The sequence below is a fragment of the Phyllobates terribilis genome, unplaced genomic scaffold (assembly GCF_046119375.1).
Source record: "Phyllobates terribilis strain yellow unplaced genomic scaffold, ASM4611937v1 Scaffold_3__8_contigs__length_932513732, whole genome shotgun sequence".
Taxonomy (NCBI): Eukaryota; Metazoa; Chordata; class Amphibia; order Anura; family Dendrobatidae; genus Phyllobates; species Phyllobates terribilis.
The window spans coordinates 70,282,263-70,306,566 of NW_027362763.1; the positions used below are offsets into that span (position 1 = coordinate 70,282,263).

Consider the following 24,304-nt stretch of genomic DNA (forward strand, 5'->3'; position numbering starts at 1 on the left):
GCTTAACGCAGAGCATGCTGAAGATAATAGGTGCTCGCTCGAGCATGCTCGTAAATGTCGGGCAACGAGCATGCTCGATCATCACTACCTATTAACCATTACTTGGCATAAAAAAGGGCAACTTAGGAGAGCAGTGCTAATGAACTAACACCTTCTGTTGCAGCCTGAGGGTGAGTGACAACTCCTGAAATGTGAGCACAATGGGATTTTAAATATTTACTAATGTTTTTCTTCAAAATGTGATTGTGAAGGCCAGGACGAGGAGGACAAATGTCTGTATATCATATGTTCTACAAACAAAATGGCACTTGAATATAAGTTGTCCCTTCCTATCTCTACTAGGTTCCTTCAAGGTGACTGTATTGTTAGCAAACATGAGGATGGAAAATTGGCTCAATGGAGTAAAATATGGAAAAAACAGCGAGCCCTTCTGTCCTGAGGTTTATTCTGATCTTCACACCCACCTGTTCTTTGTACATCAACAAAACCAGTACTAAATCAGAGTTTTTACATAACTGGATGTCAGATTATAGGATTAATCATAGCAATTCCATATACAGTTATATGAAAAAGTTTGGGCACCCCTATTAATCTTAAGCTTAATGTTTTATAAAAATTGGTGTTTTTGCAACAGCTATTTCAGTTTGATATATGTAATAACTGTTGGACACAGTAATGTTTCTGCCTTGAAATGAGGTTTATTGTACTAACAGAAAATGTGCAATCTGCATTCAAACAAAATTTGACAGGTGCATAAGTATGGGCACCTCACCAGAAAAGTGACATTAATATTTAGTAGATCCTCTTTTTGCAAAAATAACAGCCTCTAGTCACTTCCTGTAGCTTTTAATGAGTTCCTGGATCCTGGATGAAGGTATTTTTGACCATTCCTCTTTACAAAACAATTCCAGTTCAGTTAAGTTTGATGGTCGCCGAGGATGGACAGCCCTCTTCAAATGATCCCACAGATGTTCAATGATATTCAGGTCTGGGGACTGGGATGGCCATTCCAGAACATTGTAATTGTTCCTCTGCATGAATGCCTGAGTAGATTTGGAGCGGTGTTTTGGATCATTGTCTTGCTGAAAGATCCATCCCCTGCGTAACTTCAACTTTATCACTGATTCTTGAGCATTATTGTCAAGAATCTGCTGATACTGAGTGGAATCCATGCGTCCCTCAACTTTAACAAGATTTCCGGTGACCGGTGCCGGCATTGGCCACACAGCCCCAAAGCATGATGGAACCTCCACCAAATTTTACTGTGGGTAGCAAGTGTTTTTCTTGGAATGCTGTGTTTTTTTGCCGCCATGCATAACGCCTTTTTGTATGACCAAACAACTCAATCTTGGTTTCATCAGTCCACAGGACCTTCTTCCAAAAAGAAATTGGCTTCTCCAAATGTGCTTTTGCATACCTCAGCCGACTCTGTTTGTGGCGTGCTTGCAGAAACAGCTTCTTTCGCATCACTCTCCCATACAGCTTCTCCTTGTGCAAAGTGCGTTGTATAGTTGACCGATGCACAGTGACACCATCTGCAGCAAGTTGACGCTGCAGCTCTCTGGAGGTGGTCTGAGGATTGTCCTTGACTGATCTCACCATTCTTCTTCTCTGCCTTTCTGATGTTTTTCTTGGCCTGCCACTTCTGGCCTTAACAAGAACTGTCTCTGTGTTCTTCCATTTCCTTACTATGTTCCTCACAGTGGAAACTGACAGGTTAAATCTCTGAGACAGCTTTTTGTATCCTTCCCCTGAACAACTATGTTGAATAATCTTTGTTTTCAGATCATTTGACAGTTGTTTTGAGGAGCCCATGATGCCACTCTTCAGAGGAGATTCAAACAGGAGAACAACTTGCAAGTGGCCACTTTAAGTAGCTTTTCTCATGATTGCATACACCTGGCTATGAATTTCAAAGCTCAATGAGGTTACAAAACCAAAAAAAGTGCTTTAGTAAGTCAGTAAAAAGTAGGTAGGAGTATTTAAAGCAAGAAAATGATAAGGGTGCCCATACTTATGCACCTGTCAAATTTTGTTTGAATGCAGATTGCACATTTTCTGTTAGTACAAAATACCTCATTTCAAGTCAGAAACATTACTGTGTCCAACAGTTATTACATATATCAAACTGAAATAGCTGTTGCAAAAACACCAATTTTAAGAAAACATTAAGCTTAAGATTAATAGGGGTGCCCAAACTTTTTCATATAACTGTATGTATTCTCATGCTTAGTTAGTAAATGAATCATCATGTCTATCATACCTCTTGTTGCTTGGCCAAAAAGGAATCAACAAGGTTCCTCTGATCTTTTACATCCAGTTCTTTCTTTTGTTTTGTAAATGTTTCTCTTATAAAGTTTTGAAACTTTTTGACATTCCCAAAAGCTGTATTGTGAGGTCCAGGAAGCAAATCCATCAATGTCGGGAAACTGTCATACAGCTAAGCAAGTATAGAAGCAATAATCAACAACAAAAAAAGTGTATTGGTGGAAACTCTTAATGATATACAGTATATCGCATTTAAATCCAGCCTGTTTCTTTACAGAGGTTGTCCCCTCTGGGACATCAATCGCATATTGATAGTATAAGGAACAGATCCAGTAAATCATGTGGAAATTTCCAGGGGCGTGGTAAGTACTGGAGAAACACACATCATTCTTGCATCATTCTTCATGGTAGTTGCAGTACATGAGAATAAATGGACAGAAAGTCATCAATAGACTTGTACTGTCTCCAAGAAGTGAAAATGTAGAGCTCTTTCCCCTGAGACGAATGAATGGCAGAATGGCTGCATACATAATATTCAAGTGTGCAGGGGCATATCTAGGGGGAGCAGGCAGGGTATTTGCTCCGGGGACAGCCGGCAAAGGGGCACCATCGGGCTGCCTGATGCGGCGGTTCGAGTTGTCTCCCTAGCAGCTGCCCCATAGTGGGAGTTGGCTATTCGCTGAACCAGCTGTCAAACTCCAAACCAGCTCAGAGAAGGTGCAGCACTCCAGGTCCCAGTGATCAATTGTATAGGTCTTTCAGGGGTGAGTACAATTGAAGCCCTGACCACTGGCACTTCCGGGTCAGGGAGACGTCAGCAGTGTGATCAGGTCATGTTGACGTCACTCCTCAGCGCTGCATAGGCGGCAGAAGTTTGGTCTGTTAAGTGCTCCAATGGAGCTGAGGACACCAAAGACTTATTGTAATTATGGGAAGGAGCAGAGAAATTTGAGTACACAGTATAGGAAGAGATGTTGGGGAGAATGTATGTGGACACAGTATGGGGAGCGAGGGGGAATGGGTGCAAGCACAGATTGGAAAGTGGGGGGGTGTATGTGTACACTATATGGGCAGTAAATGGGGATGGGAAAAATTTAAGAACACAGTATGGGGAGCGAGGGGGGATGAGTACGGAAACAGTATGGGGAGCAAGGGGGATGTGTCAAGGGACTTTTGGGAGATAGTGTGAGGAGACAGTATGGAATGATAAAAATGTGAAATGGAAAAGAATAGAGACTGGAAATTCTGGGGGTATGGTATGTAGAGGGGACATCGGGGCGGGGCAGTGTGAGCCCCCATCAAGGAGGGGACAGTATATTGAGGAGGAGAAGTATGATGAGGGAGCACAGCATTGAGACTGGGCAGTATAGGGAGACACAGTTAGAGGACAGTGTGAAGATGGGGTCAAGTATTGAAAAAAGAAGGTAGTGTGGAAGGCATGTACCATAAGAGGGACAGTGTATGGGTCATGTTTTGTGCAGGGAACAAAATGAGGAGCAATTATTTATTCAGGGGCACAGTGTAGAGCAGATATTTTTATTCAGGACACTGCTATTTTTAAGAGTATTGTGTGTGGATGTGCTGCACCAGACTGGAGAAGATGGAAGTCTACAAAGTAGAGCTGTGAAAGATAATGGCATTGGACAAGACGAAGAAAAGCAAGAAAACTACTCCAATCAGAGACAACGTCATGTATAAGATGCCTGGATGTAAATATTTATTTGTAATACTGACTAATTCTCATCAGTACTGTTGTTGCTGGATGGTCCGCAGTGTGATGATGAATGATCACAACCACTCCCAATATATCCTTACCAGTGTTAAGTACGTAATGGAGGCTGTAGGTTCATGCAACACAAATGTATAAGAGTCTGATCTTACATTTCAATTGATGCACCAGGTAAATCGTAAACTTGTGCTCACATGACCGTCCACTCTTGCAACCAGCAAGGGAGAATCCTAAAACCCTTCAGTGCATGCGCTGTAAGAATTCAGAAGCCTGGCGTCACCTAGAGTGACTGTAGACTTTCATAACAAGCCTTTTAATTATAAAATGAAGCCCTGTAGCCAATTCTAACAGTGTGTAATACACTCACTGTCAGGATTCAGCTCTGCTTGCAGGTTCCAGCAGTCATCACATGGCCACTTCACTCATAAGTGATTTTCACACTTACAGTACATGACAACGAGCTTATCTTCCTGCTTCTCTCAGTTTTTCACTGAACATTGAGAGAAATAGGAAGAGAAGCTCGTTGGCACGTGACTAAGTGTGCAAATAGCATATGAATGATCGGTCACATGATGACTAGTCAAACAACTTGAAGGGGGGGCACCAAACTGAATTCTTAACCCAGGTACTTGAAAACTTAGATCCACCTGTTATAGCAGAAGATGGAGTCCCTCAAGTTTAAAGGCCCCATCTATGCTATATAAGTCTGACAGTTATTTTAAGTGAAAACAACAGCAAGCTGAAATGTTCCTTTTTGTATCAATAGTGTGTCCTTGCTAAGAAGATAACGTGTCCTCCCAGGCCAGATGTTTCTTCTTGTAGCAATAATGTGTTCTTGCAAGAAGATAGTGTGGCCTTGCTAGCCAGATACGTCTAATTAAATATTTTAAAGCATACAGAAACTAGCTTTTTCGCTTGTTCAGCTAAACTGTATAATCGAACCATATATAGTAAATCCGTTTCCTGCCTTCAGAGTGTATATTAACCCTGTGTTTTGTAATAAAGTTTAGAGCATGTTTAGACACAAACATCCTGTCCTGTGTCTCATTCTCTCCGATATCGTAATCCAAAGGATAGAAGACCCAAAATGCAGTGACGACAGCTGGCGCCTCGAACAGGGACCTTGAGTTAATCTACCCAAGGGTGCTCGACCGGTCCGAGACGTGGGACGAGTGAAGCTCTCTGTTGGTGATATATACAGCGCTGAGGTAAGAATAACTGTTATATTCCACCTAAATTATATCACTGCATAGAAGAGACTCCCTCACCCCCGAGCGGTTGGCTCCCCAGGTAATTCAACAGATTGTTGTCTGGCTCAGGTCCCTTTGAACCAGTAGAATCCCTCAGACAAATTGACAGTCCTGCCTTCTATCCTTTGGAGAATTTAAGAATGAAAGTATGGATCCAATGATTGTGTTGTGGGTTTGTCTCGGAATTGATGTTTTTGGTCTGTATTTCTGGCTGGCGTATAAGTCCTAGAGAGGCTAGTAGTGGAATGGTTCAGAAACCTTTGTGGCCCATTGTCTAAGTGACCATTGTCTAAGTGACTGAGGAGTCTCTTCTAGGTGAGGAGAACCGAAAAAAATGGGGAACCAAAATGCCAAGGAAGGCATTATAGCCAAAGACTTAGTAGTACGCAGAGAAGGGAAACAGGCACTGATTGGAATTGACAAAATATTGTGTAAAGCGGGAATGAATGAGAATAGAGAGATGAATGGAGAGAAATGGAAATCCTTCTTTAACTCCTATCATGGATGGCTGAAAGATAAGGGTCTGTTAGGGACAGTAGATGTATGGATGAATGCATGCGCTTATTTTGAAGGAAAGATTGAAGAACTAGGAGACGGATATTACAGACTGACAAAAACTGGAATGACAGATTTTCCTCCCTGTCCACTCTCGATGTCACACCCACCCCAGTACCAGAATTCCCAGGAACCTAAATGTTGGGATTGCCCCAGATGTGGACAGCAGAATCCCTTGACAGTAGACATCTGTGTGGCATGTGGAGGACCGAGACCCCACCCAGCTAGACTATTCCCAATGAGGACGGTAGTTGTGCCAGGAGCACCGGGAGCAGCAGCAGCAGCAGCAGGGGGGGATGCAGTGGTTCCAGGTCAGGAAGCTCGTACAATGTTAATGTATAGACCAGGGAGGCCCTCAGAGCAGTTGGCGTTGATCTCCCAGCTGCCAGATCCGTCCCAGTCCCCTATGGGTTTTGCCAGAATGATCACCACCATACAGGATACGTACCATGCCACTAGAATAGATCTGCAAGGGGTAATTAAGGGGAAATTGGCAGATGAAGCTCGGTATGACAGACTGATGGACGAAACTTATAAACAATATGACAGTAGAACGGGCCCTGATGTAGCGGAGGCTAATGATGCAGCAGCCGGGGTTCTGTTCACGTAAAAGGGTTGGTAAAAGCATGTAAAAACAGGCAAGCAGAAAAGCAAGTTACACTAGAAGATAGAGTGCAAGAGAAGGAGGAAGATCCTAAGGATTATTTCTATGCACTAAAGAAAACTTGGTCAGAAATGGGGTTCAACCCCGGGAATAAGACTAGTGAGAGGGTATTAGCAAGTGCTTTTGTAACGGGTCTGGGAGGTGGAACCTCTGTGCAACTATACAAGGGGGCAGTCCTTGTAAGGAAGCGGGTGGCTCCCAGGGAAGACGGGCAGGTAGTCACGGCAAGTGACAGGGACAGTCTCTGGGTAGAGGGGCAGGTAGTCACGGCAAGTGACAGGGACAGTCTCTGGGTAGAAGGGCAGCGGGCTGGTGGCTGGTGAGCGCTCCCAGGTGAGCAGGCGAGAGTCTCTGGACAGGCAGGTGGTCACGGCAAGTGACGGCAGAACCTCCAGGTAGACTAGCAGACAGGTAGCGGGTGGACGCTCCCAGGTGAGCGGGCAAGAGTCTCAGGACAGGCAGGCGGTCACGGCAATTGACGGCAGAGCCTCCAGGTAGGCTAGCAGGCAAGTAACAGGTGAGCGCTCCCAGGTGAGCGGGCAGGCTGGTCCATAGACAGACTGACAGGTGTCAGAGAGCAGACCGTCGGACCGCAGGCTTGCAAGCTGGTAAGCGGATATCAGGCAGGTATCAAGCAGGAATCTGGCAGATGACTGGCAGGTAAAAGGCAGGAATCAGGCAGGTGACTGGCAGATCACTGGCAACGGGACCTGAGGGCTGAAGCAGAGTGAAGGCTTTGCAACAACATTGCTCGGGCACCTCCATTTTGGAGGAGGTGCCTTATATATGGAGAGGTCCTCCGGCCATTGGCCGGGGACTCCTTAGGACGGCGCGCGCGGCCCCTTTAAGAGAGGGGGAGCGCGCACGCGCGCGCCCTAAGCACGGAGGCCGGGAAGCAGCGCGTGCTGCCAGCAGAGCGGGAGGAAGCCGCCGGGCACGGAGCGGAGAGGTGAGGTGAACGGCGTCCCTGCCTAGCAGGGGGCAGGGACGCCGACGCTACAGTACCCTCCCCTTTAGGCCCCCCTTTTTTAGGCCAGAGAGAAATTTAGCAAGGATGAGAGGGGCATGGATGTTCTCCCGGGGCTCCCCTTCCAATCTACCAAAAAAAAGGTCTTTCCTCTTACCTTCTTAGTGGCCAGAATACTCTCTACCTCAAAGACGTCTTCAGCGGAAACCGGAGCAGGAGGAGTACCTGGATTGTTGGAAAAAGAGTTAAAGACAACGGGTTTGAGGAGAGATACGTGGAAGGAGTTGGGAATCCGTAAGGTGGCCGGGAGTTTTAATTTGTAGGCCACTGGATTAATTTGCCTGAGGATTTCGAAAGGACCGATGAAGCGAGGACCTAACTTGTAGGAGGGTATCTTGAGCCGTACATGTTTGGAAGAGAGCCAAACCTTGTCTCCCGGACGGAATTGAGGCGGATCCAGACGTCTCTTGTCAGCATAACGCTTCATCCGCTCAGAGGACTGAAGAAGTGCAGGCCTGGTACTCTCCCAAATGGTAGAAAACTCGCTGACAAGAGACTGCATGGCAGGGTTGTCCACAGAGGCGGAGACGGGAAACGGAATCCGGGGGTGCTGGCCATAGACAATAAAAAAAAACGGGGACTTGGAAGAGGATTCGCTCTCGTGGTTATTATAAGAGAACTCGGCCCAAGGAAGGAGGTCCACCCAATCAGAATGGTGGGCATTAACAAAGTGCCAGAGATAGCTGGTAAGGATCTGATTGATCCGCTCCACTTGACCATTGGACTGAGGGTGGTAAGCGGAGGAGAAGTCCAGGGTGACGTCCAGCAGTTTACATGTGGCTCTCCAGAAGTGTGAGGTGAACTGAACCCCTCGATCCGACACGATGTGGAGGGGTAGGCCATGGAGACGGAAGATATGGCGAATAAAGTCCTTAGCCAGCTCAGGTGCAGACGGAAGACCAGGCAGGGGAATGAAGTGGGCCATTTTAGAGAAGCGGTCCGCGACCACCCAAATGACAGTACACCCGGCATAGACAGGAAGATCGGTAATGAAGTCCATAGCGATGTGTTGCCACGGGGCAACAGGTATGGGAAGCGGCAGGAGATGACCAGCTGGTAAGTGTCTGGGAACTTTGTTGTGGCCATAAGATGAACAGGCAGAGACGAAGTCTACCACATCCTTACGCAGGGTAGACCACCAGTAATGCCGGGAAATGAGTAGGAAGGTCTTCTTTTGGCCGGCATGGTCAGCTAGTTTAGAAGAATGACCCCAGCGAAGAACCCTCTCACGGTCTGGAGGCGCCACGAACGTCTTGCCGGGTGGAAGACGAGTAAAATCCAAGGGGGCCACATTCATCACCTTGGAGGGGTCGATAATGTGCATAGGCTCCTCCTCTTGGTCGGAGGACAGGAAGGATCGGGACAAGGCATCAGCTTTGACATTTTAGTCCGCCGGGCGAAAATGAAGGAGGAAATCGAAGCGGTCAAAGAACAAAGACCACTGGGCCTGACGTGGATTAAGTCTCTGGGCATTTTGGAGATATGCCAGGTTCTTGTGATCCGTATAGATGATCACCGGGTATAGAGCCCCTTCAAGCAGGTAACGCCACTCCTCCAGCGCCAATTTAACGGCAAGCAGTTCTCGGTCTCCTATGGAGTAATTGCGCTCAAAGGAGGAGAAGATTTTAGAGAAAAAGCCGCAGGTTACCATTCTCCCGGAGGAAGACTTCTGGGTGAGCACCGCTCCGGCTCCAGAGGAGGAGGCATCAACCTCCAGGTAGAACTGTTTGTTGCAGTCCGGACGGTGCAGCACAGGGGCAGAGGAGAAGGCTTGTTTCAGGGAAAGGAAGGCCTCCTCAGCTTCGGATGACCATACCTTGGGATTTGCTCCCTTGCGGGTGAGCGCAGATATGGGCGCAGTCCGTGACGAGAAGTGAGGAATGAAGTGACGATAGCAATTAGCGAAGCCCAGGAATCGCTGTATTGCATTCAAGCCCTCCGGACGGGGCCACTTTAGGACAGCAGAGAGCTTCTCGGGATCCATTCGCAAGCCTGTCTGGGAGATAACATAGCCCAGGAAAGGAAGAGAGGTCTGCTCAAAAAGGCACTTCTCGTATTTAGCATAGAGGTGGTTCTGCCTGAGCCTAAGCAGGACCTGACGAACATCCCTCCAGTGTGTGGGAAGATCCGGAGAGATGACCAAGATGTCGTCCAGGTATACCACCACGCAGGAGTAAAGAAGGTCACGGAAGATGTCGTTGACCAGTTCTTGGAAGACGGCGGGAGCATTGCAGAGACCGAAGGGCATCACACGGTACTCATAGTGTCCGTCCCGGGTATTAAATGCAGTTTTCCACTCGTCTCCCTGACGGATACGGACCAGGTTATATGCTCCACGTAGATCCAGCTTGGAGAAGATCCTGGCGCCTTTAAGATGATCAAATAACTCAGAGATGAGCGGAAGGGGGTATTTATTTTTAACCGTGATCTGATTGAGTCCTCTATAGTCAATACAGGGGCGTAGCGAGCCGTCTTTCTTTTTGACAAAGAAGAATCCGTCTCCAGCCGGGGAGATAGATTTTCGGATAAATCCCCTAGCCAGATTCTCTTCAATGTACTCAGTCATGGCCCGGGTCTCGGCTGCAGACAACGGGTAGATACGCCCACGGGGAGGAGTAGTGCCAGGTACCAGGTTGATCGGGCAGTCATATGGCCTATAGGGTGGCAACGTCTCTGCTTCCTTCTTACCGAAGACGTCCGCATAGGGCCAGTAAGGAGCCAGGAGACCTGGTAAATTAGCTGGAGTTGGCGGAGGGCGAGCTGGGCGGACCGGAACCAGGCAGGTCCTATGGCAGTCTGGACCCCATCGGAGTACTTCACCGGATCGCCAGTTCAATACGGGTTCGTGTGTCTGGTGCCAAGGTAGACCTAGCAACAGGGAGTGCGAAAGTCCGGACAGCACATGGAATGAGATTTCCTCAGAGTGCAGCATTCCCACCTGCAGGGTTATGGGTTCAGTGACGAGCAGGATGGTCTCCGAGAGAAGTCTTCCATCCACGGAGGCGACTGACAATGGTTCAGCCAGGGACTTGGTGGGAATACGGTATCTCTCTACCAGAGACTGGGAGATGAGGTTTCCAGCAGCTCCAGAATCCAGGTGGGCGAGTTCAAAGTGACGGTTTTCTCTCCAAGCAATAGAGACCGGTAAAGTCAGAGACGGAGAGGGCTTACTTTTGTCTAGGACGACCTCTCCGAGCGGTCCTAGACACTGGCGTTTCCCGGCTTCTCCGGGCAGGAACGGAAGAAGTGCTCCATACTGCCACAATAGAAACAGCTTCCCTCGGCTCGGCGAGATTCTTGGCGAGATCTGACCATCTTGGTCTGGTCGATCTGCATAGGTTCAGGCGAGGGCGCCCGCGGAGTGACTGGTTGAGAGGCAGGTCTCAGAGAAGTAGGAGCAGAGCAAGAAAAGTCTTTCTCCCAGGTAGTCTCTTTGGCACGTTCTTGCAACCGGATGCCAATCCGGGTAGCTAGTGACACCAGGTCATCCAGAGTGGTAGGAATGTCCCGACCAGCTAACTCGTCCTTAATCTGACCGGAAAGACCCTCCCAGAAGACGGACACCAGAGCCTCATTTTCCCAGGCAAGCTCAGAAGTGAGGGTGCGGAACCGTATGGCATATTGGCCCACGGTGAGACTCCCTTGGCGGAGACGTAGCAGAGAGGAGGCAGAAGAGGTTTTCCGTCCAGGTTCATCGAAGACTTTCCGGAAAGCAGCGAGGAAAGACGGCAGGTCGGACACCAGGGGATCCCCTCTCTCTCACAGGGGATTTAGCCATGCCAATGCCTCCCCAGTGAGATGGGACATGATGAAGGCCACCTTGGCCCGGTTGGAGATGAACTGGTATGCCAATAGCTCAAAGTGCAGGGTGCACTGGTTTATGAAACTCCGAGCTAAAGTAGGTTCGCCGGCAAAGCGTGGAGGTGCCAGAAGCCGAGGTCCATAGTTGGGTACCATGAAGGGACTGGATTGTGGTACCGCAGGAATGGGCATGGCTGGACCAGGGGTAGACATAGACGAGTCACACAATGCGCCTAGACGAGAGTTAATGGACCGTAGATAGGACAGCACCACCTCCTGCTGAGTTTTCTGACGTAAGACTTCCTGGTGCAGATCGGAGATCTGGGGGCCACCGGGTTCCATGGCCCGAGCAAACTGTAGCGGGTCTGGGAGGTGGAACCTCTGTGCAACGATACAAGGGGGCAGTCCTTGTAAGGAAGCGGGTGGCTCCCAGGGAAGACGGGCAGGTAGTCACGGCAAGAGACAGGGACAGTCCCTGGGTAGAGGGGCAGGTAGTCACGGCAAGTGACAGGGACAGTCTCTGGGTAGAAGGGCAGCGGGCTGGTGGCTGGTGAGTGCTCCCAGGTGAGCGGGCGAGAGTCTCTGGACAGGCAGGTGGTCACGGCAAGTGACGGCAGAACCTCCAGGTAGACTAGCAGACAGGTAGCGGGTGGACGCTCCCAGGTGAGCGGGCAAGAGTCTCAATACAGGCAGGCGGTCACGGCAAGTGACGGCAGAGCCTCCAGGTAGGCTAGCAGGCAAGTAACAGGTGAGCGCTCCCAGGTGAGCGGGCAGGCTGGTCCATAGACAGACTGACAGGTGTCGGAGAGCAGACCGTCGGACCGCAGGCTTGCAAGCTGGTAAGCGGATATCAGGCAGGTATCTAGCAGGAATCTGGCAGATGACTGGCAGGTAACAGGCAGGAATCAGGCAGGTGACTGGCAGGTCACTGGCAACGGGACCTGAGGGCTGAAGCAGAGTGAAGGCTTTGCAACAACATTGCTCGGGCACCTCCATTTTGGAGGAGGTGCCTTATATATGGAGAGGTCCTTCAACCATTGGCCGGGGACTCCTTAGGATGGCGCGCGCGGCCCCTTTAAGAGAGGGGGAGCGCGCGCGCGCCCTAAGCACAGAGACCGGGAAGCAGCGCGCGCTGCCAGCAGAGCGGGAGGAAGCCGCCGGGCACGGAGCGGAGAGGTGAGGGGAACTGCGTCCCTGCCTAGCAGGGGGCAGGGACGCCGACGCTACAGCTTTCATGAATGGACTAAAGAAAGAGATTGCAGAGAAGGTAAAAGCAAGTAGACCGGACTGGAGATCAGTGAAAGCAGAGGATTTGGCTAGAATAGCCCAGGGGGCACAGCATGACATAGCGCAGGCAAAGAGAGCTGCCAGAGTACATATAGTAGAGACGACCCCCAGAAACAACAGAGGCAGAGGACGGAGTGAAGGAGGAGGACAGAAACTGTGTTACGGATGTAAAAAGCCAGGACATTTTAGAAAGAACTGTAGGACCAACCCGTATCCAAATGCTCAGAGTACGGGTCCTCCAGCTGACCAAACAACACCCCCATAGGATGAGGGTAGCTTGCACTTGAACCCCCTCATCTCCTTACCCCCAACTCCCAGTTGTATAGTGCAGGTGAACCTACCAGGGGGACATGAATTCGATTTCCAAGTAGATACAGGGGCCGACAATTCAGTAATTACGCAAGGTGATTGGCCATACACTGACACTGATTTTTCACATCATGTCATTGCCACCCCCTTCAATTCCCCGTCTGTCCTGCTTCCTGTCACCAAGAGAATTACCCTGCAAATTCAAGGAGCTACTGTACATAGACAGCTCATGGTATCGCCCCGAGGCCAATGTAACCTTTTGGGAAATGATGTGTTGTCCCAATTACAAGCACATATTGAGTATCATCCCGATGGCACTGTCACCATGACCCCAGGTTTAAAACCAAGTACCCTTTGCAAAATTATGTCACTAGATATTGCCAGCATAGAAGAGACAAATGAGTTTCCCCCGATATTAGAGCAGGCTATGCCACATGATTTTTGGGCCTCAGACAAAACAGATGTTGGTAGGTTAAGAGTTCAACCAGTAATGGTAAAATTAAAACCAGGAGCAATCTTACCTCAACAGAGGCAGTATCCCCTTAGCTCGGCTCAGGAGAATGCCATAGCCCAGCAAGTCCAAAAATTACTACACAGAGGAGTCCTAGTCAAAACCTAGTCCCCTTGCAACACTCTCCTGTTCCCAGTAAAGAAAAAGAGTGTGCCAGGACAACCAGCCGCATATAGAATGGTCCATGACCTCCGGTTGGTTAACAAAGCCACAGAACTTCTAACACCAGTTGTGCCCAACCCGCATTCTCTTCTGTCACAGATACCTTCTAACTCTCTTTGCTTTTCAGTGATCGATTTGGCAAATGCATTTTTCAGTGTACCATTACATCCTGACTGCCAGTACTTGTTTGCTTTCACATTCCAGGGTAGTCAATATACATGGACAGTGTTGCCACAGGGTGCCCAGAATTCACCCACAATGTACACTGCAAGTCTGCAGGAAATACTGGAGGGATGGTCTGAACCACATATCGTTGTTTTGCAATATGTCGATGACCTGCTCATTTGTGACCCCTCCAGGAAACAATGTCATAATGCAACTATATCGCTTATGTTGTTTCTCTATCACGCTGGCTGCAAGGCATCGGAAGATAAGCTTCAGTTTTGTAAATCTTCAGTCACCTTTTTGGGACATTGCATTACACCAGGAGCTCGTCATTTAACAAATGCACGTAAACTAGCAGTACAGGCATTCACCGTCCCCATTAATGTTGCAGCCCTCAGAACTTTTCTTGGACTGGTCTCCTATTGCAGACAGTGGATTCATGCCGTCTCTGTTTTAATGCAGCCCCTCTATGACTGTCTTACTCCAACACCTTTTGTACTAACACCAGAGGCAATAGACTGTTTTTATTCTCTCAAGAATCATATTTTGGCCGCTCCAGCTTTGGGTACCCCTAATTATGAGCTCCCATTTACTCTGTACCTTCATGAACAAGCTGGACATGCAGCAGGAGTTTTAACTCAAACACACGGTGATAATCAGAGACCTGTTGCCTATTTTAGTGGCAGATTAGATGCGGTAGCCAGAGGTGCACCATCCTGCGTACGTGCTCTGCATGCTGTTGGACTATTACTCCATAAATCCGCAGACATTGTTCTTGACCACCCGCTCACCGTTCTAACACCTCATGATGTCTACACTATATTGAACCAAGTGCAACCCACTCACCTCTCAGCAGCACGAAATCTCAGGTTACAATGTGCACTGTTAATGCCTCCCAATGTTTCTTTACAGAGGTGTACTACCCTGAATCCACAACTTTGTTACCTCTCTCAGATCTAAAGGAGGGGTCAGGTACTGTGCTTTATAAGGAAGATCCAAGAGAGGAAGTTCCTCATGACTGTGTACAAATAATGGAACAAGAAACGGCTGGTTTACCTACTGTATTTGAACATGAATTACAAAATGCAGATTTTGAATTTTTGTAGATGGATCCCGTCACCAGGACGATTCAGGTACTTTCCATACTGGATATGCAGTTGCCTCCCTCAATGCAGTAATCAAGGCAGAACCAATGCTCCCACACCAATCGGCTCAAGAGGCCGAACTGAGGGACCTAACCGAGGCCTGTAAACTAGCGGAAGGTAGTATTGTTAACATTTACACAGATTCTAGGTACGCATTCGGTATATCGCATGATTTTGGTCCCATATGGAAGTCAAGAGGTTTCCTGACGGCAGCAGGACACCCCATTAAGAATGCTGATGCGGTCCAGCAGTTAATTGATGCACTACAACTACCCAAAAAAGTAGCTGTCATAAAGGTAAGAGCACATACCAGATGCACCGACCAGGTAAGCAGAGGTAACGCGATGGCAGATGCAGCGGCAAAAACAGCAGCCTGTAAGCCGCAACAGGGGTCAACAGTACGTCAGATAAGTGCCCCTAAAAACCCCTTTGTGTCAGAGGACATCTTATCCCAAACGCAGGCTCAGGCTCAAAAGGAGGAGGTTGATAAGTGGTTAAAGGAAGGTGCATGCCTGAATGAAGCAAATGGGGTATGGGGGTAAGGGACACGATGATGCCTTCCAAGGGCCCAGCTGCCCAGATGCTACATGGGCTGACACACCAATCTAAAACGGCTGTGATGAGTGTGATGCAGAAACATTGGGTGGCACCAGGACTCTCCACATGTATTGAAAACCTGGTACAAGGGTGCATGATATGTGCTACATATAATCAGGGTAGAGAAGTTAAAACACCACCCAAACACACCCCCCGGCCCCTCTATCCATTCCAGAGACTGCAAATTGATTATATTCAGCTGCCAAAGTCAGGATCATGGGAATATGTGTTGGTCTGTATTGATTTGTTCTCAGGATGGCCAGAGGCTTTCCCGATTGCCAAAGCCATGGCTGCGGCAACTGCAAAGAAACTGCTTGGGGAGGTGGTCTGCAGGTATGGGGTACCAGAGGTAATTGAGAGTGACAGAGGTACACACTTCACAGGTGAAATAATGAATGAAGTCATGTCAGCTCTAGGAATTCAACAAGCATTCCACACCCCATATCACCCGCAAAGTAGTGGTAAAGTGGAAAGACTGAATGGGACATTGAAATTAAAAATTCAGAAAGCCATGGCTGAGACAGGAAAACCATGGCCGGACTGTTTACCGCTTGCTCTGTTTTCAGTAAGATACACGCCTAATAAAAAGACTGGACTCTCTCCATATGAGAAATTTTTTCGCAACGTACCCAGCCTAGGGTGTTTCTATCCGCACGCATTAGAAATGAACAACCATGTGCTAAGTTCCTACGTAAGGGCTTTACACAAAAAGATTAAGCAAATACATGATAATGTCTTCAGCTCTCTTCCAGATCCAGATCAAGACTCTAGCAGCCATATGCTGCAACCTGGAGACTGGGTGGTTATAAAAAGACAAGTAAGGAAAAGCCTAGATCCACAGTTTGACGGACCCTTTCAAGTTCTGCTGACCACAAGTACAGCCGTTAAGCTAGAGGGAAAAGAGACCTGGATCCACGCATCCCATTGCAAAAAGATACTAGGAGAACCAGCGGACAAAGAATGATGACATTGTTTATACTTACCTGCATACTTACAACCACAGGTGCATGGACTAGGTTGAGCACCACAGATGGAGACGACAATAGATTCATTAAACACCATCTTGCTCTAATCGATGAACTAAAGGAGCAAAACCAGACCATTGCTAACTGTTGGATATGTACACATGCTCCTGTGACATCCACTAGCATACCCTTTCTCGCTGTTCCAGTCTCATGGGAAGAGATAAACTTTTGGGTGAACTGTTCAGATACTTGGGCCAATAATGCCACACAGAGACTGTGGAATACCACTGTTGGGATTCCCGTAGTAGGATGGACAGAATTTCCGTGGTGGCAAGGGAACCTGACGGGTCAAATAATTCCCAGGTTGTATATAGCATTTAAAGGAGGGGAGTGGGTACCCCGAAACAAAACAAAAATTACTGATTTTGGTAAGATACCACAACAAGGGTTAAAAGTAAGTTTCAAGCCCACCTCAGACAGTAGTGATGCCTTTAAACCTTCCCTGTTGGAAAGATATCTACACACTTTTAATTGGGTGAATAATGTCTATTTTAAAAACGGGTCAAGTGATACCTGTGCGAAAATACCTGGCAATCTACAGTGTAATGAAAGTTCAAGTTATCAGAAAGGTGCACCTACGTGTGGCAATCCTGATGCTGGCTATTGTTCTCCCTTAGGTCAGCAGCCTGGGTGGTGTATGATGTCAAATGTTTCTAAGTTTGTTGATTTAGTTCACCGTTTAATACTGCAGCATTCAGCATTATGGAATCTCCCCTTATCCATGTATTGGGTATGTGGAGACAAGGCTTTCAAGTGGCTCCCAGTAGGAGTAACAGGAACTTGTACTTTAGCCAGATTGACACCCGCAACTTATATTGTTACTCCAGACCACCTAGATCCTTTGTCTATCCCAAAACATACACTGCATAAGCGATCAGCAGACAATAAAGAAAGACCAAGTGGGAGACCCCATATAGTTCAAATGGAAGGGGTAAACAAATTTTTCAGTGCATTGTTTATATACCCTATGTTGACACAAATGTGGGATAAATTAGTAGAAGCTACAGACTATCTTGATGATCAGATTTGGGATATTTTAGAAGTAGTTAACGGATCTCTTGCAGTACAGAATCAATTGATTATTGTCACGAACCAACATAGCCTTGTACTAGATTATTTAACAACAGCACAAGGAGGGATGTGCCACATAATAGGGCCCGCATGCTGCCATTACATAGACAATTCTAGTGTACTGACGCTGAAGCATAAGTTGGAAGACGTGGTAAAGCTAAGGAGACTTTATGATGAGGCCAACCTCAAGAATCAGGATTCCTGGTGGGCAAACACCTTTTCCTTTCTAAATCCCGCAAATTGGTTTAAAGGTATCGGTGGGTGGTTGGCTGGTATAGTGCAAGCTATTTTACAGGTTTTGCTAATGTGCCTTGCGGTTTATTTGGTTTTTAAGCTTTTTATAATGTGTATTCAGCGTTGTACTAAAAGAAAACATAGAGATTCGTATTGATAAATGAAGGAACAAAAGGATGGAATGTTATAGCAGAAGATAGAGTCCCTCAAGTTTAAAGGCCCCATCTATGCTATATAAGTCTGACAATTATTTTAAGTGAAAACAACAGCAAGCTGAAATGTTCCTTTTTGTATCAATAGCGTGTCCTTGTTAAGAAGATAACGTGTCCTCCCTGGCCAGATGTTTCTTCTTGTAGCAATAATTTGTTCTTGCAAGAAGATAGTGTGGCCTTGCTAGCCAGATACGTCTAATTAAATATTTTAAAGCATACAGAAACTAGCTTTTTCGCTTGTTCAGCTAAACTGTATAATCGAACCATATATGGTAAATCCGTTTCCTACCATCAGGGTGTATATTAACCCTGTGTTTTGTAATAAAGTTTAGAGCATGTTTAGACACAAACATCCTGTCTTGTGTCTCATTCTCTCCGATATCGTAATCCAAAGGATAGAAGACCCAAAATGCAGTGACGACACACCTCTACTTGTGTGAAAAGTGTTACTATACTGCCCTATTTTGTCATTTAGTACAGTAGTCATCCATCAGTAATTAACCATTTTTTTTCCCTTAAACCTGTGTATGTACATGTATGGAGCTTTGTTCCAAACACCTTCATTTTATAACCTTGTCTTAACTTTGGGAGGCATCACCCCATGCACAAATGTCTTGTAACATCTTTTAAAAATATTGTGCTTTTCTCTCAATAATTAATTTGTAAACCTGCCTGATGAAGGAGCGTCGGTGCTTCAAAAGCTGAAAACTTTTGTCTTTTTGGGTGCATTTAAAATGTAATAAAACATTGCTGACTTACCCGGATCCATGGGCTTCCCAAGAGTCTTACATTTTCATTTACTAAGCCAAGAAGTTTTAATATGGTGGGATCTTCATATTCAAATCTACGACTCAGCAGTATGGCCACAATTATATTGGCTACGGCCGCATTTACACTGGTCAGGTTATCAAAGGGCTTTCCTGGAAGATATGGAAATGTAAGTTGTTGCTCAAACAAATAATAAATACTGCATGCATGGATAGAATTCAAGCACATAATTAAAATAATTATATACACACATGGCATCCATGGGGCCCAAAGTTAAACAACAAGGAAACTTTGACACTCAGGTTTAGTAATACCAAAGTGACCTCATATATGGCTAGTGATAATTGGATGGCAGCTGCTCTTCCTTGCTGTGCTGCTGCACACTATCTGTATAATCTACTCAGTGTTTTATGGCTTTCTCTTTATCACTACGGCTAAAGCGATGTTCACATGTCCAACAATCATCTGTTAGAATGGATCCAACAGCAATCCATTGGCAAAAATGTTGTGCAGACACAACTTTTTTGGTAATTTTTAAAAAACTGATTACTGCTGGATCTATTTTTTTTTTTTAATATTGAAGTCTATGGAAAAGGGAGACGTTAATCAGCCATCCACTGTTCTCCCATTAGAAACGGATCTGTTTTTTGTTTACTGGAGCAGTTTAAAATAAATGATTACTTGCAAGTTCACATGTCCAGTAGTATGTGTTAAATATTTATTTTTCCACCTCCAGCAAGCAAAAAAATAAATCCGTTGAAAATGGGAGGAGAACGGATGGCTATTTAACGGATTTGTTTTCCATAGTTTTCAATGTTAAAAAAAACGGATCTAGCAGTAATCAGTTTTTTAAAATTGAACAAAAAAGTTGTGTCTGCACAACTTTTTTGACAATGGATTGCTGATGGAATATGTTCTAAGGCCACGGCCCCACTATCAATACTTGGTCAGTATTTTTTCTCATGAGTGGGAGACAAAACCAGGAGTGGGTGATAAATGCAGAATTGGTGACTTGTTTCTATTATACCTTTTATCTGAATGTTCCTCACCTAGTTTTGGCTCCCACGCCTGTCAGACAAGCAATCTCTGCATATGTTACAGCTGTCTAACAGCCGTGACACTTGCAGGCGCGGCGACATTGAATGAAACGCCGAGCACGCAGAAATACTCGGCGAGCAGCCGAGCATGCTCGCCCGAAAGGGTTAATGATTAGTGTTGAGCATTCCGATACTGAAATATTGGGTATCGACCGATATTCGCGGTATCGGAGTTCCGATACTGAGTTCCGATACTTTTAGAATATCGAATACCAGAATCAGAAGTTGCCATAATGCTTGCGCTCTGCAGTGTCTCTGAAGGATGGCAAGCTGGATGGCAGCGCTCAGCTTACTGTACTTGTCATTTAGTGTTAAAGGATTTATTAAAAAAAATAATAGTGTTTTCATGCACCATCTCTTTAAAAAAGCCGACCGGCAATTCAGCAGCGGCATACACCGGTACCCGACAATTTAGAACAGAAATAATAGAGCATCACACATAGATTAGATAGATAGAAACATGTCAGTTACATATATAAGAAGTACAGTGACAGCGTTGCTTACTGTACTTGTCATTTAGTGTTAAAGGATTTATTAAAAAAAATAATAGTGTTTTCATGCACCGTCTCTTTAAAAAAGCCGGCCGGCAATTCAGCAGCGGTACCCGACAATTTAGAATAGAAAGAATAGAGCATCACACATAGATTAGATACATAGAAACATGTCAGTCACATATATAAAAAGTACTTTGATAGTGTTGATTACTGTATTTGTCATTTAGTGTTAAAATAAAGGATTTATTAAAAAAAAAATTGGCGTGGGGTTCCCCGTAATTTTAGTCTCTAGCGGAGGTTAAGCAGATGGCTGGGGCAGATATTTGAAGCCTGGGAAGGGGGTAATACCCATGGAGCTTCCCAGGCTACTAATATCAGCCCCCAGCTGAATACCTAGCCTTTACTAGCAATTAAAATGGGGGACCCCCAAAAAAATGATGTGGGGTCCCCCCCTATTTTCATAGCTAGCAAAGGCTAGGCAGACAGCTGGGGGCTGATATTAATAGCCCAGGAAGGGTGCCATGAATATTAGCCCCTACCAGGCTAGAAACACCAGCTTTCAGCCGCCCCAGAATTGGCGCATCCATAGGATGCGCCAATTCTGGCACTTAGCCTCGCTCTTCCCACTGCCCTGTAGTGTAATGGATGCGCCATTTCTGGGGAGGCTGGGAAGCTCCGTGGGTATTACCCCATTCCCAGGCTTCAAACATCTGCCCCAGTCTTCTGCATAACCTCCACTAGAGACTAAAATTATGGGGAACCCCACGCCAATTTTTTTTTTTAATAAATCCTTTATTTTAACACTAAATGACAAGTACAGTAATCAACACTATCACTGTACTTCTTATATATGTGACTGACATGTTTCTATGTATCTAATCTATGTGTGATGCTCTATTCTTTCTGTTATAAATTGTCGGGCACCGCTGCTGAATTGCCGGCCGGCTTTTTTAAAGAGACGGTGCATGAAAACACTATTATTTTTTTTATTAAATCCTTTAACACTAAATGACAAGTACAGTAAGCAACACTGTCACTGTACTTCTTATATATGTGACTGACATGTTTCTATCTATCTAATATATGTGTGATGCTTTATTCTTTCTGTTCTAAATTGTCGAGTACCGGTGTATGCCGCTGCTGAATTGCTGGCTTTTCATGTAATACATTCTACATTATTCTTAGTTGTTTTCCTTCATGTAGAATTAACCTACAAGGAAAGAAAGGGTTTATTTTCATTCCGATATTTGTGTCCCATTGACTTGCATTGGTTTCCGGCATCGGAATCGGCGATATCCGATATATTTTGGGTATCGGTCCGATCCAATCCGATCCGATATTTCCAAATATCGGAAGGTACCGCTCAACATTATAAATGATACATACTCGATCAACACTACCTTTTACCTCATCTGTATTGCCTCATTAATACATTCTTTTTTTTGTGTACACATATACTCTAATATTTTGTATTAATAAAGTCTTTTATTATTGGCCTTTGATAAGCTATCTTTTTTGCTGGGTTGGATTATCATTATGCTTTTTGCTCATTTACATGGATTGTGGCTATATGTGTATAATGAGTAAAATAGCAGCGGCCATTTTACATAACTCGCATGAAGCGAATCATCAACCCTTATCATTTGCGTTGTTTATAAAATTCCTAAAAATTTGACACATTCAATTACTATCAAATTGATTCCGTCAGCTCTAATGTCTGGTAAAGGGAACAAAGTATCTGAAAACACAACATTTGTCTTTAAGCAGAATTTTTCCTTTTTTTTTCGTGCCAGTTGAGATAGAAATCTGGTGCATTTAGCTTAAATAAAATGTATCAGTATGAAAATGTTTGGAATAATTAGTTTTTGCCTTCAAGACACACAAATTTATGTTTCATTATTTCCTAGGACCATAACCTTTTAGATTTTTTTTTTCACTGATATAACTTAAGTTGAATTTTTTTAACTGCTTCCCGACCGCCCACTGTGCGTAAACGTTGGCGCTTGCTGGGTTCTGTGCAGCGCCGACGTTTATATATGGTCGGTGGTCCCGCATCCCTCAGGACCCCAGGGTCCTGCAAGTGCTACGGTTGCAGTGAAGAGCGACAGCTCTGACAGAGGACACCATCGGGACCTGATTGGATCAGGTTCCAATGATGTTAACCCTTTGCTATCTTCTATATGCCGCGATCTATAGTGATCGCAGCATTTAGAAGATAGTGAGAGGAGAGGGGGTCGTCCACTCACCTCTTCGACGGCCCCCTGATGTCTGAGGGGACCTGCTGTTGTCATGGCAGCCGGAGGTCACATGAGCGCCTCTGGGTCTGCCATGTACGGTGTCCTGCTAGACTCAGCCTGCAGCTGAAGTCTAGCAGGAGACACTGACAGTGTGAAACTGTCAGCAAAGTTCTCATGTAATGCAATACATGTCTATTGCATTGCATGAGAACAGTGATTAGAAAAATAAAAATTAATGTCCCAAACAGGACTAAGTAAAAGTGTAAAAAAAAGGCAAAAAAAATGTTTTCAAACTGTTAAAAAAAAAATCACTAAATAAATAAAAATAAATAATTAAAATATTAAACCAATAAATCCGTATATTTATGCAAAAACAAAAAAAGTACACATATTTGGTATCGCCGCGTCCGAAACAACCCGATCTATAAAACTATCACACTAATTAACCCCTTTTGTACACACCGTAAAAAAATAAATAAAAAACGGAGCAAAAAACTATGCTTTTTCATCATATCGCCAAACAAAAAGTGGAATAAAATGCGATCAAAAAGCAAAATGGAAATAAAAATGGTACCACTGAAAACATCATCTTGTTCCGCAAAAAAAATGCCGCCATACAGCTCCATCAGCCGAAAAATAAAAAAGTTATAGCTCTCATAATAAAGCGATGTAAAAAACCCTTTTTTTCTATAAAATTGTTTTGTGTAAAAGCGCCAAAACAACAAAAAAAAATAATGTAGTATCGCTGTAAACATACTGACCCGAAGAATAACGTTGCCTTATCACTTACCACATGCATAACGGCATAAAAAAAAACTCAAAAAACAATTCAAAATGTTGTTTTTTGTTCATTTTACCTCCCAAAAAACGGAATAGAAAGCGATCAAAAAATGTCACGTACCCAAAAATGGTACTAATAAAAACGTCAACTTGTCCCGCAAAAAACAAGCCCTCGCATGACTCTGTCGGCCGAAATATGGAAAAATTATAGCTCTCAAAATATGACGATGCAAAAACTAGATTTTGCAAAAAAAAGCGTCTTTTAGTGTGTGACAGCTGTCAATCATAAAAACCCAATATAAATCTGGTATCGCTGTAATCGCACCGATCCGAAGAATAAAGTAATCTTATCAGTTATACCACACGAGGAACAGCGTAAAAAATAAATAAAACCAATTCTTCACCTGCTACTGATTTGTTTATTATGTCTCCCAAAGATCGCAGTATGGCTCTGCGCTGAGCACTTACACCAGAGTTTCCATGTAAATCTCTGAAATACATGATTCAGACGGAACCCATGACGGAAGATTCCCTGTAATGAGAAATTGCACAACAAATTTCATGGTGCAATTTCTCCTGTTACACTTATGATAATGCAAAATTAGGGGATGAAAAACATTTTTTGTGGGAAAAATGTGAAAATTTTATTTTTACGGCTCAATATTATAAACTTCTGTGAAGCACCAGGGGGTTGAAGGTGCTCACCACACATCTAGATAAGTTCCCTAATGGGTCTAGTTTCCAAATTGTGTCACTTGTGGGGGGTTTCCACTGTTTAGGCACATCAGGAGCTCTCCAAAAGCAACATGGCGTCCTCTAATTATTCAAACAAATTTTACATTCAAAAAGTCTAATGGCACTCCTTCCCTTCTGAACCCTGCAGTGCGCCCAAACAGTGGTTTTCCCTCACATATGG

At 45.2% G+C, this 24,304-nt stretch overlaps 1 protein-coding gene across 3 annotated transcripts in view; it reads right to left on the minus strand.

Annotated features, from left to right (window-relative positions):
* Window positions 1-24,304, minus strand: part of LOC141258836 (cytochrome P450 2C14-like) — a 221,903-nt gene that overhangs the window by 25,901 nt on the left and 171,698 nt on the right. For 2 of the 3 annotated variants that reach the window (XM_073673999.1, XM_073674001.1), the window contains 2 exons: window positions 18,772-18,932; window positions 2,264-2,440 (listed from right to left, as the gene is read on the minus strand). In XM_073673999.1, coding sequence (XP_073530100.1) covers window positions 2,264-2,440; window positions 18,772-18,932 — 338 coding nt within the window. The remainder of the gene's footprint in view (window positions 1-2,263; window positions 2,441-18,771; window positions 18,933-24,304) is intronic. The other variant, XM_073674000.1, reaches the window with a different exon arrangement.